General features: G+C 37.4%; 1 protein-coding gene across 1 annotated transcript in view; it reads left to right on the forward strand.

The window, feature by feature from the left end:
* Nucleotides 1-17,998, forward strand: part of TRAM2 (translocation associated membrane protein 2) — a 44,823-nt gene extending 26,825 nt beyond the window's left edge. The window contains exons 3-11 of the mRNA XM_039326422.1: nucleotides 240-349; nucleotides 1,203-1,319; nucleotides 7,030-7,088; nucleotides 9,014-9,098; nucleotides 9,570-9,640; nucleotides 10,023-10,127; nucleotides 10,624-10,767; nucleotides 11,932-12,101; nucleotides 12,880-17,998. Coding sequence (XP_039182356.1) covers nucleotides 240-349; nucleotides 1,203-1,319; nucleotides 7,030-7,088; nucleotides 9,014-9,098; nucleotides 9,570-9,640; nucleotides 10,023-10,127; nucleotides 10,624-10,767; nucleotides 11,932-12,101; nucleotides 12,880-12,953 — 935 coding nt within the window. The 3' untranslated portion in view covers nucleotides 12,954-17,998. The remainder of the gene's footprint in view (nucleotides 1-239; nucleotides 350-1,202; nucleotides 1,320-7,029; nucleotides 7,089-9,013; nucleotides 9,099-9,569; nucleotides 9,641-10,022; nucleotides 10,128-10,623; nucleotides 10,768-11,931; nucleotides 12,102-12,879) is intronic.
* The last annotated feature ends 501 nt before the right edge of the window (nucleotides 17,999-18,499 follow it).

The following is an 18,499-nucleotide window of genomic DNA, read 5'->3' on the forward strand; positions in this document are numbered from 1 at the left end:
TTTGAACTAGTGGGAGCCCAGAACAAACCTGTGTACATTCATAGTTGCCTCCTATGCAGACCAAACTGATTAATATTCACAGGTTTGATTTCTGTCTCTTGCCAGCATTAGACTCACCCTTTCCTTCTTTGGTTCTGCTTCTTCATATCTGCCTTGAACAGCTTGGTTCCTAAATGGTTTCTCAGCTTAATTTTTTGACTTTGATCTTTTTTCCCCACTCCCCATTTCCTTTCTTTTAGATGGTGAAATTGTTCTTTATCACTACGGGCTGAAGGATTTGGTTACAATCCTCTTCTACATCTTCATAGCAATCATTCTGCATGCTGTGGTGCAGGAATATGCACTGGATGTAAGTCTTGCCTCATGCTCAGTAGAAAACCTAAGTTGCAGGCACAGTCCTCCCCTTCTCCCACATTTCTAATCCTGTGTTACAACTGAGATTATAAAGTAACTTTACTTTACACTCTTTGTTTTGCGTTGAACTTTATTGAAGCATGAGGTGGGCAGATGTGACTTTTCCTCTTCTTGAATGATATAATCTGTCCTTTTAACCTATCAGGTCTCTGTATCTTTTCCTTTTTTCCCCTTCTTTCATTTTTCTTGCCTGGGGTAAAATCAGTTTTCTCTTTAGGCATGTTCCTTCTTGTTGGAGGGAGTGGGAAAACTTTTTCTCTCTTCCCCCACCCCATATGGTGGGAGGAAGAGAATTTCTGGTCACAGCTGGTGTTTGTAGTGTCCTATTTTTCTCCATCCTGTGTATGGGTCACTAGCAAAGATAGTTTGTTTGCTTAGAGAGAGGCAAAGACCCTTGTGAACTGCTCCAAGCTATAGCTTAGAGGCAATTTTAATATCCAGCAGCTTTTGCTTATTTCCAAGTGAAAGAGAGTTGCCACTGTCACCCATGATGAACATACCTGTCTTTGCCTCCTTCTCTAAAATCCTGCATAAAATTTTGTCCCTGTCTCAGGGAAGCCTGGGATGAGTGAGTGGGGGGATTCTGTTTCATTTTGCATGGATGCTGAACCATAAGCCAGGTCAAAATGTGTGATGCCCCCATGTTAGATCGCCAGATCATTTACTTGATTTTCCTGAGATGGTGTAATGCATATCAGTCAAGCTCTGTCCATGCTTCTTCCTTGCCTTTTCCCTGAGTGGAATGCTTGTTTTTCTTCCGCTTTTATTCATTTCTTCTTTTCCCCTAGAAAATTAACCGTCGACTTCACCTTTCCAAAATCAAGCACAGCAAGTTCAATGAATCTGGACAACTGGTAGCATTTCATCTTGCCTCTATGGTTTGGTGCTTATATGTAATAATAACAGTAAGTTTCCTTAATCCTTCCTTCTTTCTTCCCCCCCCCCCTCTTTTCCTGATAGAAACTATGGTAATAAGATTTAGTAATAAAGAATGCTACATACTTTCTGCATTGATATCTGTTGATATATGCAGAAAAAGAATGTGATAGCTGTAGTCTATATCAGTTTTAACGACATGATTAGAAAAGAACTAAATTTTCATCTTTCAAAACAATCAGAAAATGAATGATTTATAGAACAATAAAAGCAGGCATGGTGTATTGATTGAAGGAATTCTTTATAGCTAGTGAAAACATTCCAGATCTGTAGGCCTTTTGTTTTTGTTTCAATAGTTACTGCTTGACTTTTTCCCCTAGTATCAAATAGGATATTTTAGATCCAAATTTAGCTTGCAGTAAATGTCAAAACTCTCCTTAGCAGAACTTTGCTGAATGAGGATTAGCATGGAGACAGTACAGTAGCATAGAGGCTTAAATCATCCTCTGTGTCAGAACAGTGATGAATTTGAGAGAATGGAGTTTGGTTTTATTTACTTACCGTATTTTCCGGCGTATAAGATGACTCAGCGTATAAGACGACCCCCGGCTTCGGAGCTGATTTGCATGCTTAGAAAAATGTCTTATACGCCAGAAACTACTGTAATTTCCGGCGTATAAGACTACTTAGCGCATATGACGACCCCCGAGTTCGGAACTGATTTGCCTGCTTTAGAAAGTCGTCTTATACACTGGAAAATACGGTACTTAAATTTAGACACCACCCAAACCCAAATTAACTCTGGACTGCTCACAATACATGGTTTTTTCAGAAGTTGGAAGCAGACATATTTTTAATTCACCCAGTAATAGTATTTTGATACATCAACATTAAACATTTTTGGCATCAGCGATTGTACTTTGTGGAATACATCAGGAGAAAGTGGAGAAATAAGATCAAAGGTATTAAATACTGGGGGAAAGTGAATGGTAAAGCAGAAAAGCAACACAATAGCAGCAGAGACAGACACTGCAAGTTTAGGAATAATGGAGAAGATAAGGTGAAGAATGAGTTCAAGGCATACCAGATTTAATCAAGGGAAGTTTCAATGTTAAATTCCCACCACTCCAAAATTAATGCAGTGTTGTCATTTGATTGAAAGATGGTGGCAATATTATGAAGCAGATTCTGAGGATGGTATTTAAGAATTGTAGTCCTCTTCTTTGAATATTATGATAAATTTTAGTATCTCAAAAAGTAATTAAAACACTTTTCTTAGAGGTGGGCATTTGGTTCCAAAGCAAGAAAGGTACCTCATCATAGGCTTGCTAATTTTACCTGTTGGTAGTGCCCTTAAGAAGTTATGCCATTTTGTATTCAGACTAGTAAAAAAAAAATAACATTAATGTTAAAGAGGCATTAGCATGCCAGTGCTGGATCTGAATTACCTTCTACTTTGGATTCAAATGCTGCACATGTCTTGTCATAAAAGTGTCAGATTGGATTGTTAGATGAAATTCAGCTGGTTTCAAATCTTGTGAACATCTTTCCCCCATCTTGGTTATTTTTGCATCTTGTGCTTAAGAGTGAGCAAATATTCCAGTGAATTAGGGACTAAAATATTCAAGTAATGCCCAAATGTGCAAAACTTTGAGTGCACTGGTGTGAACTAAGTACGCTTTCAATTATTAATGGTATAGGAATCTCATTTGGTTTGGGTCCTTGATCTTCTTGATGTGGGTTGTATATGATAAGTATTTTTGTTACAGTTATGGAGTCACTGAGAGTGAATTAGGTGGCTGAATAAATTTGTGTAAGTTAATAAATAAATACAAGCAAATCTTCCTGCTGATTTAACCAAATTATACTGAAATATTATTAATTCTGTATGAAAAAGTGCACTTTTTTCCACTTAGTCTCACTTCTAAAACTGCAGGATTTTTATTTCATTTTGAGTTTTTTTGCACTGGTGGGCACAAGTTGGATAAAGTGATTGTGGTTTATTTAATATTTTTTGGAAGAACTTTTGTTGAGAACTGATGAGGCTAAAGGAAATCATGCTGAATAAATGAATCTCATTGTCTGAATAATTTCAGGTAATCTTAATGGAAAATAGCTGCCAAGGCATATCCATAAAAAGCCAGTTATTCTGTAAGAATAACCCAGAAACATTGAAAGAAATACCACAATTATTATTATGCATGCTTCCAGTTTGGATAAGGCAGCTTTAAAGATAGAAAGATTTTGCCAGTGATAAATCAGAACAAAAGAGAAAAAGGAAGTGAAAGAGCATTTATAAAGCAACCAAGGAGTGAGCAAGCTTGCCAACCTCAAATAGTTCTGCTTTCTTTTTGTAATTTTTCATTAATTATTTGATGCTCTGTAAATATACTGGCAAGTTGAATGTTTTTGGCAATTGCAAGAAAACCACTTTAAAACCAGCTATTATTACAGTTATTACAGTGCATTTATCATCATTCTATTGCTTGTTGATTTAATTAGTTGAAATGATGCTTTGGAGAGGAACATTTGAGCTTCCAAAAGTCCTTTTCAAAATGAAGGAGGTGGGAGTGTCTGTCCCATTGCTTCCATTTCTCACACCTTCCAGCCCATCTGCCTTGAAAGCAAACGGGCTGGATGATTTTTATTTGTGGCTTTTGTAAATCAAGCTTCTCCCTTTTTGTTCTTTCCAAATGCCGCCCATTTATTCCTTGATGTCTTAACTAGGGCCTCTTGTTGCCTAAGAAATTGTTTAAAGCTGTTAATGTGCTTTAATCTTGCAGGTTATAGAGCCACAATATTAGGAATTGAGATTGCTTCTTTAGGCACTTCTGAAGTTTGTCAGCTCAGTTCTCAGCTGATGGGTTTCTGGATAATTTAGTGTCTAGATTTCCAATCTATTTTGGGTTTTGCTCTTTTTTTTCCCTTCAGTTTTTGTTCTACCCTGGTGGAAACCTGTGTTTACAGGATAGAAAGAGATATAATGTGTTTAGTTCCTACTATCTTTGCTTTCTAGGAACAGAGTCATAAGAGTGTGTGAATCTTTTGCTAGATGAAACTGTCGGTTTTCCCTATTCCCATTTTTTCTTTTTCCAAGCAGATATATCATGCTGCTCAAAAACAGGGCTTACAGTTAGCAGCCATCTCTTTTGTTTGTTCCCAATGGTAATCAATTAGAAAAATGCTACTGTGGCGGTCTTATTTGCTATCAGAACAGATGATTGATGATTGCACAATTAATAAAAACTGCTTTATTCCTTCCTGTTTGATTACATTACTTTTTCTGGTGTTTCTATTATGAATTTACATGAAGGTCTTAAAAATAATGTCTGAAGGCACCAGTGTCCCTCCAGACCTCTTCCTTGGACCTACCAGGTTTCCAATCCATCTGACACTGTGGTTAGAGATGTACCAAGCATTTCACATGAGAATATATAATGTTGGAGGGTTTTGCTCTAGAATAGGCCAATATGTGCATCTCTTGGGTTGCTTGGAACAAAAACAACTTTGTGTTCCTAAATGAATATGTTCTGGGGCTGCAGTATATCCAGAAACCCATGTGTTGAGAAGTGAACTGATAAAACTCAGAAGGGTTTAACACAGTGAACTACATCATATTCTGGATCATCTTCCACAAAAGTATAAGATAGCTCTGAAATGCATGTTGTTGTTGTTGTTAATTGGATTTTCTTCTTTGGAAACATTTAATAAATAACTACTTTTGAAATATTTAAATTAAAAGAAAAATGAAAGAGTAACATGCTGCAAAACAAAGCAGTAGAATCTAGAAGTATCTTTGCAAAATCCAATTTGGGCTGGTCACCAGGATAGGGGTTCCGGGTGACCCTCCAGGTTGGATCTTGCAACATTATCCTGGGATACATATATTTGCCTTCATTCATGAGAAGTATTTTTGCTTCCAAGAATGCCATTAAGTTTTTCCAAGAGACCCAGGTTGGTGTAATGGTGAAACATCAAGATGCTGGCCTAGAAACTAGGAGCCTGGGAATTCTAGACTTCCATTAGACATGAAATTCTGCTGGCTAAGTTTGGGCCACTCATTCTTTCTGCCTAGCTCATTTCACAGGGTTATTGTTGTGGGGAAACTGGAAGGTAGGAGTAGAAAATATGTTAGTCCCCTTGAATTATCTATAAAAAATGTGGACTAAAATAATAATAATGGAGAAGAACACAAATATGATAGGAGCTGGAGTCTGTTGCTTTCTTCTGAAATATGTATATCTGTCTAGCAAAAGGGGAAGTAATGAAAATTCTGCAGAATGGGTTGAGAGCTCTAGGGGAGGTGGCAGAACTTTAATAGATGTTTTGCAAGTGACATTATCCTCATTGCATCTATTTTGTGAATGGGAAAGCCTTTCCAGAGTGGCTGTTGTGGAGATACTCTTAAAATGGTCTGATAATTCCAAATTTGCCCAAAGCTTTGGACACCTTTCATCTGAACTTTTAAAGCAGCATATGTAGTGTCATAGAGAAAAAAGACTGTAGGGATAAAAGGAGAATAATAATTATTTTAACCCCTTCCCATCTTTGGAGGTATCCTGTACCCTTTGCAGATACTCCTTCCCACCACATTGCTTATATGAGTGATTGATATTGTAAAATAGCTTGGGAAGTTGTTACTGTAATCTAAAGCTAAGTTTTAAAATATGATACAGATGGTCCTCAACTTATGATCACAATTGAGCCCAAAATTTCCATTGCTAAACAAGACAGTTGTTAAGTGAGTTGCTCCCATTTTACAACCTTTTTGCCACAATTGCTAAGCAAATCACTTCAGTTGTTAAGTGAATTATGAGGTTATTAAGCAAATCTGGCTTCTCATTGACTTTGCTTGTCAGAAGCCAGATGGGAAGGTTACCAGTGGTGACCACAAGACCCCAGGATAGTGCAATATAATAAATATATACTAATTGCCATATGATCATGGGGATGCTGCAATGATCCTAAGTGTGAAAAACAGTCATATCACTTTTTTTCATTGCCATAGTAAACTTCGAACAATCACTAAACAAATGGTTGTAAGTTAAGGACTACCTGTACAGCGAGCCTTCCCCAAGATTAATTCACCTTTCTCATTTCTTTTAAACAAATTGACTTTACTTTTAAACCATTCAATAATAGGAATTATCTGGGCTCTCAAAGAAAAGAAAAGCTAGATTCCTTATCTACAACTGATTTTCCTTTGCAAAAGGCTCTTTAGCTTTTGATACATAAGTTGCCAGCCACTTGGATATCAGCGGGAATATTATCCGAATTAAACAACAATTGGTTCTGAGGGCAACAGCCCGTTCCATCCTGCCTCCTCCTCCTTCTCCTCCTCCTCCTCCTCCTCCTCCTCCTCCTCCTCGTCCTTTAGCTTGGTCAACATACTGGACTCTTGTTCTGGATGAAACCCTTGGGATTCCCAGAATTGCCTTGATCCCTTGCCACAGTAATGGCAAAAAAGAGGGCAGCCAGTGAGAGAGCCAACATGAGCAGCCCGGCCTACTGCTGGAGACCACAAGTTCTTCTCTCACCTGAGCTTGTGGGGCTCTGCCTCTGAGGGAAAGGAAGAATTTTAAGAACCAGTTCATAAGAACCAATCCAAACCAGCTAGATGGGTTATCCGGATTGCTGATGATTACTTTAGCATGCGTCACAAGAATTTGTGTAAGGGTCATTACAGCAAAGATGGCTGCTAACTTACGTGTTTTCCTCTGATTTTCTTCCTCTCTCCAGGAAGGATACTTATCAAACCCCAAAAGTCTGTGGGAAAGCTACCCTCATGTTCATCTCCCGTAAGTATTTGGTAATTTTTATTTCTACCCTTCAAGAGTGCCACAGCATAACCATTGTACAACTGAACAAAACCACTTCCTTCTTCTTGTTATCTGAGGTCGACAGTGAGTAATGGTGCAAAAACGGTATTCAGGGCTTCAGAGTTCTAAAGCAATCTCATAGCTTCCTCCTGTGAACAATCCCAAGATTGCAAGCAAAAACCTAGCTTTTTCAAGGGGAACAAAGACACCCCCAGCTCCAAGAGATGCAGAGTCTAGCTGGCAGTGAGAAGGGACTTCATGTTTCTGAGAGGAACAGGAGTTGTATTGGGTAGAAGAATGACACAAGGCAATTACAGACACTTGACATATCTGGGTAAGACTGGAGTTTTCTCTTTTTTTCTCTCTCTCAAGTTTAAGGGGAGATACTGGTTTTACTTTTATTTTAATTTTTTCACAAAAGGCAAAGAGCACCCTTGGCTTAAATGGAGAAGTGGGGTGACTCTACCCACGCACGCCTTTCTCCATTTAAATTGTGCTCTCAATAGCTCCTCAGAGAACATGCAGCGAGGAAAAAAAAGGTGGTACTCTTGACGTTGATCTAAAAATGATAGTAATATAACTCATGTACATAATGAAGAAGCAAGCAGTTTCTTAATATGCTTCATAATATCATTTCTTTGCCCTCCAAGAATTTGTCATGCTTTATGTCAACTTCAAGGGGGAAGTGTTTACAAATAAGAATTTTATTTTACAGTGCAAGCAAAGAACTTTACAGGTATTGACTTCCAGTTGTAATCCTCCCTTGTTTGGTTATTACTTTGGTAATTTTTTCTGATGATTATTTACCAGATGCCGAAGGCCATGTCAGGCATTATGTTTTTCCAAAACGAATTACTCTGTGTGAAAAGAAGAGAGAAATGTATACTTCCCTGTGTGTTGCCTAGTTCAGAAATCAATCTCTGTGGTTTCACAGACTTCTTTGACCATGTGCCTTTCAGCAAATCCTAAAATTCCCAGTGAGCCAAGTTGCTCTCCAATCATATCTGAAGCTCTTGCTACGAACATTTCTCCTTATACTTCAAGGACTTTTAAACGTTTTTAAAAGGTCTTTAACCTTTCTTTTGTGGGCGGAGGCAGCAGCAAAATAAGGCGCTAGTATTTAAAGTCGTTAAGTTTGCTTGGTATTCCACAGATAGGTAGAAAGATTTTAATTTGTCCAGAAGATTCTCAGAACAGAAAATAGAAGTAAGATCTTCCTAGTTTGAGGACACTTAGCTAGCACTTGTCTTTTGGTTCATAGATATCTATCATTATTCCCACATATTATTAATCTGATTGGTAGCCACCTGATTCTACATTATATCCTTTGGATGCAGTGTGTAGTTTGAGACAGTGACTACATGTAGCCCTGGGTTCCTAAAGTTTCTGCCCTATAAGTAATTAAACAATTGCATTGAATTAAAATTGGACTGCCACTAATGTTGCCATTCCTGTTTATGATGTCCAGCAAAAGTTCATGCCCATTACACGGGCACCGACTGTTCAAGCATGAAACTCGCATTTCTTCCTGAGAAAACACAGTAATATTACATGGATATGTGCTTCTCTGTCGGTGGAATCAAAATACAGTGGGGTATTACATACAATTAGCAAAGGTAGCTCGTTTCCCTTCTTTTTCCATATCATAGAAAGAAGTTATAGTGCAAATAACATCACTGGTGCTTGGAAATTTAATTATTTGAGAGTAGAGTAGATATTACCAACTGCTGTGGGATGCTACATATTGATGGCTGGTTGTTATATTCCAAAGTGAATTTGGAAATGTTGTTTCCCAAAACAACTTCACAGCAAGCAGCTTCCTAAAGGCATGTTCATAACACAGTAGGAAGAACCAGAAGAACAATGTAACTGTTTGCTCAGTGCTATTATTTGTTACATTCTAGGTTCCAGGTTAAGTTTTTCTACCTTTGTCAGCTGTCCTATTGGCTGCATACATTGCCTGAATTATATTTCCAGAAGGTGCGGAAGGTGAGTGCCAACTCAATGAGTTTTCTCTTCACTTTTACTTTAATGTACGTTTCAGAGGCTGAAATAATTACCCTCAAATTCACCATTACAAAACTGTCCTTTCTCCAGATAAGACCGCTTCTCCACCTACAGCAGAGACCCCCTGATATTAGCCTGTTAGCAAGTTTGTAAAATAAATGCATAATCTGCCAGCGTGGCAGAAGATACCAGGAGCTGGCTTTCCTGCTTCTGTAGCTAGGATGGAAACCAAACTGCCTGGCAGAATCATTCCCTGCCACTTGGCTATAATGTTATCATGATAACTCACAGGATCAGGCTGAGCAGAAGACTTTGCAAGTGGATTTGTATAAAGCTTATGAATAATCCTGATTCTAATCCCCAGTTGCTTTGGGAACAGCCTAAGATAACGCAGAGATAAACAACTGGTTTCCCTGTATTTTTAAAATTAACACTGACTTCCTTATTTCCTAGGAAGAAATTCCACGTCAGTTGCAATACATCACCCTTTATCTAGTGCACATATCAGGAGCATATCTCTTAAAGTAAGTGTTACTGAGCACTTTATTTAATACACCAGGTTAACTGGGAGTTCTATGAGTTCCAGCCCTGATTTAGGCACGAAAGCTGTCTGAGTGACTTTGGACCAATCTCAATTTCTTACATTTTTTTAAAAAAAAATATAAGTATTTTCGGAAACAAATGCCGTAGGCTTTGGTCCATATTGCACATATCATGTTATTTTAATTTAGAGATTGCCGGTGTTTGATAAAACACATCAGGATTCATTGATGGACGTTGTAAGGGAAGGGTGAGATATGATTTATTAATACTTCTGCCCATCATCAGTGCCCAGTTTTGCTCACTCACAGAGTTTTCGTGGAGAAAGTTCAACAGGCATGAAACATTCTTCCTCCTTGTCTCTAGCCTCACCCGCCTGGGACTAATCTTGTTGCTGCTGCAGTATGTTGCTGAATTCCTCTTCCACATGGCTCGTCTGTTTTATTTCACAGATGAAAACAATGAAAAGTTGTAAGTGCTCTTTCGTGAACTTTAGATAATGAGGCTAAATCTTCTAAAATTCAACAGTAAACTTTTTTTTTTGTAATCCTGGATCGTTCTTTCTAATGCGCTATATCATGTTTCACTGCTAAAATAAAGCTACTGCTAACATAACTTGAATGTGATGGCTTATTAGCTTGGGAATAAAATTCCTTTTTCTATTAAATAGGAAAAATCTTAGATTCCCAGTTCCAATCTATGAGGATAAAGAATTATATGGACAAATTAATTTGTCTCAAACATTCAATACTTGATGCAAACTCGTTTATCAAAAATGAGATGATTGATCTCAGCTTTCAACGTTACTGGAAGATCTGCATTCTTAATGATTGATATGTCAGATCTCTTGATGCAGAATTCGGGATACTTTGACAATATTCCAGAGAACAGTGCATAACGACAGTTGCTATAAAGTGAAATATGACACATTTTAATGCAAGAATCGTTTTGTTTTTAATTTCATAAGGTTTAATGCATGGGCAGTAGTTTTTGTCATCTCACGGCTTTTCACCCTCACCCTTTCTGTGCTGGTCATTGGCTTTGGGTTGGCTCGAGTGGAGAACCAGGCATTTAACCCTGAAAAAGGAAACTTCAACACTTTGCTTTTCAGGTAAGTTTTTTTATGAGTTGTGTTTCTGGATGCTGAAGAAAGATGGCTTGGGGGCTTGATGATTGAAAAAAATAGGGATTGTCATTTCATCTCTCTGTTCATTTAGAATTCACATTTCTTACGTATGATAAATAGATTGGGGGAAAAGTAGCAGCATTATTGCTTCTTCTTCTGTACATATTCCTTTAGTTAAAAAAAAAATACCCTTGCCTTGATGGCTTTAATTTTGTTAACTAGTACAGTGACACCATTGTTAGTAGGAATTGGCCTTTGTTAAGAAGTCCACTCTTCACTACTGTTTTAAATCTGATGGAACAAAGCAATCCTGGCTGGGGGAAATTGCTTCATAGCATTAATTTTGATATAATGCTTAACTAGGATTAATATTAATAGGAAAGCATGTAAGGAACTCATTCTAGAAATTGGGTGGACATGAACTCTCCCATCGCCCACCCCAATCTTCTGTGACTGACTAATCATAAAGTAATCATAAAAATCAAATGGCACTATTTTCTTACATTCCTGGGTTTTTATTGCATACAAAAATGGGTGTGAAGAGTATGTTGAAAGCTGTGATATAATAATGTAATAAGGTAATATAATAATGATATTATTATAGAACTCATGTTCTAGGTAAATGAAGATAATAATTTTAAAGTAATAAGCTTGTTAGTGTCTTGTGCAATGAAGCAACTGAATAAAGACAGCTATCATATTGTAAAGATTTTGTGCATAGTTGCAGAGCGAAACAAAAATCCTACCTACCAATGTAAAAATAGACTGCAGAGTTCCCGGCTTCTTGGGATTTGCCAACCTCAGTTTCTCTCATCTTAAGTCATTCCAAAAAGAAAAACATTTCCAGGACAGTTAAATTGCTGTAACTTGTGGGAGTGGTCTTGACTTATTTCCCTGAGGAAGTTGTAATGTTAAATAGGATTACTTGCCCCTGCCTTTAACCGCACAGGGACAGTCATCTCTTCCCTGTTTCCCAGTTAACAGAGGACTGTTCAAGTGATCATTGAGGAAGAGCGACCAGGGCTCCCCAGGTGCCCTTGGCTCACCCCTGAAGCAGCTTGTAACTGCATACAGGTGATGATTGTCACCCTAGAACAGGCCAGATCCTGTTGTGCTTATTCCAAATATGTTTACTTTGTCTCCTCCTAGGATGGGCGTGTTGCTTCTGGTGTGTTTCTCACAGGCCTGGATGATGTGGCGCTTCATTCATTTCCAGTTGCGACGCTGGCGTGAATACTGGAATGAGCAGAACACTAGAAAAAGGGTTCCAGCCACTGCCCACTTCAAACAGCAAGTAAAGACAATGAAAAGGGAATCTGGTGAGCTTCCAGCCTGATTGACCATGTACTAAAGCTGCAGAATGCCTCTTATTATTAATCAGTTCAATTGCGAAATGTTGATGGACTAAACTGATTAAGTGAGAAGTAGATTTTTAATTAAATGCTTTAATAAAAGTATTTATTAAGAATGAAAAAAAATTACAAGAAAATATCAAAAATTTAGGAGCAGGAGAGTGGGAATGTCTCCTTTAAGCAACGGACCTTCTGTGACTTGCACTCAGTCACCCAGCCCCAGAGTGTGTGCATTTCATTCAAAATATTATTTCCATGAATATGCAGCATAGATTACTTTTATTATACATATAAAGGGCAATGATGAACAATATAATGCACAACAATATGCAAAGATTTTATTGAATAAAAATATGCAAATAAGGGACTTACTCTGGCTCAAGCTTTTTGATTCAGCCGTGGCATCAATGCCCTTGCTATGCTAGAAATACTTATGCGATGCTGCTTCTTTCTATTTTATTGCCTTGTGGATTATGCAAGGGAAGCCTTCTTCATTGTGATTTCACTCAGTAGCTCTGCTAGTTAAAGATTCTAGAGAACTCGGTCCTACTCATTTGGGGAGCATGAGATTGAGGAAATCTGCAGTGGGCAATGAGGTGACATGACATTTCTGAAGAAGACTGTTTCTCCGTGACCTAACTGGAAGCCTCTTATCAGCTACCACTGTTTGACTTTCAAGAAACATAATAGAGAAACCAATCTGTTAAAACAAATTTCTCATTATTATTCCCCTTCCCCATTCCAGGTTACCATGAAAATGGATTAGTAAAGGCAGAAAACGGTACCTCACCACGGAACAAGAAACTCAAGTCTCCGTAGAGCCAAAGGACAACCTACATGGGATGTTTGAGGAGGAGACAGAGGTGCAAGAGTGAGGACTCTGGAAATAAGAAGCACCTTCCTCTCTTTTGTCCTCACAATGCTCCACCTCAAGTGATGCTCCCACAGAGTGAACCAAGCTCTCTTCTCTCCTCCCCCATCCCTATGTCTTTCTGTCTCTGTCTCTCTTTGCAATAACCAAAAGGCCTTCATCCTTGACACCAAAAGCTTTTCCTTGTCCTTTTGTGTATTGTGCAATTCAAAAAAACATCTTTTTTGCTTGTTTTCATGCTCCCAGAAATGTTTTGTTTTGTTTTTTTATAACCCTGTTCCCAACGTAATATCTTTTTTTTCTCCTTCACTTCCTTACATCTGTTTTTTGGCTTGGGGAGATTGCAGCTTCAGCCCATGATGGAATTTAGTTCTGGGAGTAAATCTGGGGGACTGTAAGTTCTTGTTTCACTAGAAAAGGCACTCTTGCAAGGACAGGTTTTGAAAAAAAAATGCAGTTTCAGTCCTGTTCAAAGAGCATCCTCTGATCTAAATCCTGTAATTGTATTAGATATTCAGTAAGATTTGTAAAATGGTTAGGATTTGTCAAGTTTTCAAAACATGATGGAAAGATACAGATGGCTATTTTTATCTGTTGGTGATTTAGCATGCACAATTTTCAAAGTTAAAGTTTCATTTGTAGCTTTAATTACATTCTGAAGACTAGAACAGATATGGTCCTCTTTCTTATCTTTCCCTTCTGGTCCTAAAACAGAATTAATGTTTTCTTAGAAACAATTGAATTTTCCTGAAGCAGGAGAATATACTTGTCCTATCAGTTTAGTATGTGTGAAGTATGATTTCCACCTTCATTGTTCTAGGAAGCCTCAGCCTGGAGTGTCTTGAGGGAAGGAAGAAGCTTCTCCATTCATTTAAAGGGGAGCTCAGGGCATTTGTACTAGTGAAGAAGAGAAGACTGTGACTTATTCATAAGAGGATAATATCTTTTATATTGAAGATTTTATCTGTTGACCTTCTTAAGAAAGTGCTAGTACAGTCTTGTTGTTTGAGTCATTCATGTTTAACTCCATCCAATCGTAGGATAGTAATATTTTGTCTATGAAATGTACTCTTATGCATATTTTCTCAGAAATAAATTCCAGCAAATTCAGAGAGGCTTACTCCATTTCATTGTGGTATAGAATTGCAACCTGTCACTTGTTTTCCCAAGCACCTCTTTTTCTAAGTTGCATCTAATAGGTTTCTGAATTCATGCCTGCCCTAGTGTTCTTATTCCTAAAATTATATTGTTTTTATTCAGATTGAAGGCAATTTAGTTCCTAGTTGCTTAGTAGGTTCAATTATGAAAGATAGTAGGGGAGGGGAGAGAAGGAATAATGTCCCAAAAGGGGAGAGCCACAATGTGTAAAGTTGGTGGATGTTATTAAAAGTAAAATCTACCTCGGAAGCCACCCATTCCTACATTTCTTTTAGCTAAGTTGATTTGGCACCTACAAAAAAATTGGGGTTGTTCACACAAAATTTTTAAAGTTACTTTGTACATCTGTAATGTTCTTTGTTTTCATGAAAATTGTCTTGTGTTCTCCTTTGTGCGTGCTTAAGCTCATCTTATCCAGCAGGGTTGCTTCATTGTTTTAAGCCCTATGTAGCTGGGTCATCTTATGATGTTGTTCTCCTTTTCAAATAATACAAAGAAGAAACTTTTGATTTCTATTCTCTTTTGCCATAATTTGGAATAGAACTATCTATTTCATTAATAAATTGGATGAAATCAATAGAATGCATACTTAGTAGTTGGGTGTCGCAGGATTTGATTCAACTACTCCTTTTTGTGAATGCTTTTATTGTATCTAAAGCAGGTCTGCATAAGTTAAGACCTGCCAAACCAAATACATTAGCCATGAGTTTCATCCTGCCAGAGCATCTCTGGTTTGCATTTAGATCAACTGTTAAGAGGATTGCTGCAGTCTTAGCAGATAGCAGTGCATGATTAATAAGTAGCGATAAGTTTCTTGAGTCAGGGATATAGCTTAGCTGTAAAATTTTGGGGGAGTTTAAGAAGTAAACAAGACTCTATAAACTGCTTACAATATTTGTATCTCTGAAGAATCATATGTCTCTTTTTATCCTTCTCTTGCAATGGACTTTAATGCTGCTTGGCACTACTTGAGACCGTACAGAGAGCTATTTTTTTTCTTCCCACCAAAATCTTGAAATGTTCAGATCAGAGCCCTTCTGAGCTGAAATCAACTATACCATATTGTGCCTGTCACTCCTTAACTCTTATTGAATTCTAAATATACCTCATCCGTACCATTTTTATACAGGAGTGAAGGACCAAACTGGGTTGGTGTTGGTGCTAAATAGGTCAGGTGGGCAGGCCAACTTACATGCATATGTGAATGCAATAGCAATATTGCTTGAGCCCAATAGAAAGCCCACCACTATTGCAAAGCAGGTATGTATGGCTTCTACCATCAGAAGAATAACTCTTGGTCCTGTGTGGCATGTTGATGATCACCTTGCAATAGTGTGTGAAATAAAATTGCCCTGATTTTTAATTGTTTTGAGTCTCTGGAAGACATAATGAGTTCACTCACTCTTTTAAGTTTTTCCCCAAAGCTACTGAAATGCAAAAAAATAAAAATAAAATCTAGCCAAATATTTTACTTACATCTTTTTGGGAGTGCTTTGGGGACCACAAAATATATGTGCAATTTGTAGGCTTTCTTTTACACCAATTCTTTACATCAGTGTTCCAAATTAGAATTCTTTATGCTTTTTATTAATTCTGATCTATCTTATCAAATGGAGTTTTTCTGACTTTGCACCAAGCTCAGTCAAAAGACTTAGGTTTTCCAAAGAGCTAGTTCTGAAAAGCTGCAGAAAAGCCTCCAAACAGGCCTTACCCTGACCCAGTTGGCCCAACTTCTTTCATCCAGCACCAGGTTTTCAATTGTAGTACAATTTTGTGCAAGTGCCTTACATTATCACATAGCCTTTCCAATCTTTTTATCCTTCATATCTGTTTTTCTTTGTATATGTATTGTTGTAGTTCACTTGAACTAGTATGCACTAGTTTAGCTATTCAACAAGGGGGCAGCTTTTGCTGAATGCTTGCTTCAATTTCTATGCCTTTTTGACCATAAGTAGTTGCCTGATGAGTGTAATTATTGGAACTATTCTAGAGGCAAGAATTCCTTTTGTAATACGGAACAAACCATATCACAAACATTTCCATAGCAGGCTAGACGCTCTTGGTTTTAATTTTGGATGTGTCATTGTAGTTCTAAAACTTTTTGAGCAACTGCTTTTGAGCATCTTTCATAGAGTATGTTGCTAGAATTAGAAGTTATGCTTAGTTTTGTAATTATTTAGGAACGGAGCCTTTAAAAAACACTAAGCTGCAATTCTAAACAGAAGTTACCCATATATAAGACATCACCAATTTGTGCCACTTTTTATGGAGAATTGTCTTCTATTTTTGGGTGCTTTCATTCTCAAAATAAAAGATGTTGGTGTTACAATAATAGTGAAAATAACTTAGAGGGAGTTACCTTTCCTCTCCAGCACTAATGGTCTGCTTCAGATTGCTGTCTCAGTGGATGTGTGTGGATGTAAAGAGAGACAATCTACCAACACAAATGGGATTTTAACCTAAGGGTGCCTTTGTATGAGTAAACGTAGTCTCACTCTAAGTTAAACAATAAGAGCCTTAATCTTAACTTCTTGGTTCTTCTATACTTTGCTTCTCCCGTTATTCAATTAAAAACAGTTGCATCAATTTATGATCTGTTGTGAGTGACCTCATCTTGAGGAGAAGAAATGGGAAAAATAGTTCTCCATAATTTAATTATATTTGTTTGGGTTGGGGGCAACATCATTAGCTCTGGGACTTGTTCTTCATTTAATACAGGATTTAGTGTGGAAAACCTCATAGTGCCTTTCCTTTCTTTCTTGTTCTAGGTCAAGGGTAAGCAAATGTTTTGGGTCAAAGCATGTTTGGAATTTTGAGAACATATGCTGAGCATGCTTGCAGAATGAGTGTCAGGTTAGATATGGTCAGTCACAAAATACCCATTTAACAAATGATGTACTAGATATTATTTGTTACCCCAGTGGGACCTCAGGGTTGCAGATAATGCTAGAGGCAGGTGCTTCACTTTAAAGTATGCCACCGTCCTAATTTTATTAATTTTGTAAAATTGAAACTTTTAAAAAGTTAAAACAGAGCATGATGGGGTTCAAGAAGTTGCAATGGGCATGAATTTGCCTATCCCTGGCCTACAGGGATCAACAGATATGTAGCATAATATTGAGATCTAACTAAGCGTTCCAAAGCTCAGTTAGCAGATCTTTGTGATTTTGGAAATAGCATATGGCATGCTTTTCTTCGAAGTATCCATGTGATAAAGCAGCTAGCAAAACAATTAAATGTCCTACCCATACAATTTTTTTAAGCTTTGTTTTTTAAACAAATTGTAGGTGTTATGTAAAATGCATTGTGAAGGTTGCAGATAATTTGCTGTCAGTCTGGTTGAAATTAAGATTTTGTTCTGTTTCTGATACAATTAAGTGGAAAACCGTTTACCTCTATACATTCTTTTGTGTCTTCCAGAAAAAAAAAAATCTTTATTATCCTGAATCCACAGCTACATCAGGGTTATTTCTAAGGGCTTTGTTTTGTTGACCTTCTTCAGAAATTAAGTATTATAATTGTTCTTCAAATGACTGTATAGAACAGAAAATGTTACATTAGAAGTGTACATGGCTGGGTTTTTTCCTATTAGTAATTCTAATTACGGACCAAATCTAAGCCTAATTTTACATATTTAAATTTAATCTTGTTGTCTCCTGGTTTGTAGGGAGGGAGGGGACAGTTTTGGGGGATTTTTGTTCTCAACATTTTGTTCCCACTGCTGAAAAATCCAATTTGTTTATGATTTTTTGTTATTGTTAAAGAGCTTTTATGAAAGCAGTCTGTGATACAACTATTTTTCTGAAATAAAAAAGGCATAGAATGATGAAAAATATCATTGTTTATTCAATATTAATTTGTTCCTCACCATTAACTATGAAAACATGGTTCCTAACCAGCTTGGTGTTCATTGCTGCAGACTTCCTGCTTGCCTGGCTGAGGAATATCAGAACATTTGAACATGTTTGAAACTCTTGTGGAATATGCTGAGATTGTGAGAAGTCCCAACAAAGAAAATCCTGGACAGAGCAAGTGTAATGGCTCTGTTGAAACGTATGACATAAAACTTGCTTGGTTCTTATATGTAGACCTAAGTAAGTTTTATCCTTTCTTAAATGAAGGCTTATAATTTTACTTGTTTCAGGCAACAGAAAGGAAATCATATTAGTAATAGACTGCCATTAAATGTCTTCTCCTCCCATTTAGGGACTGAAAAGTTCTGAGTCCTAAGGTTCTAACCCTAATACAGGGTGTCAAGCTGGCAGCCCGCGCGCGGGCCAGTTGATCACACAAGTTATGCCCATCCCGGCTCCATAAAGGCAAAAATGTCACTATA

The sequence above is a fragment of the Crotalus tigris genome, unplaced genomic scaffold (genome assembly GCF_016545835.1).
Source record: "Crotalus tigris isolate CLP2741 ecotype Arizona unplaced genomic scaffold, ASM1654583v1 scf7180000024340.7048381, whole genome shotgun sequence".
NCBI lineage: Eukaryota > Metazoa > Chordata > Lepidosauria > Squamata > Viperidae > Crotalus > Crotalus tigris.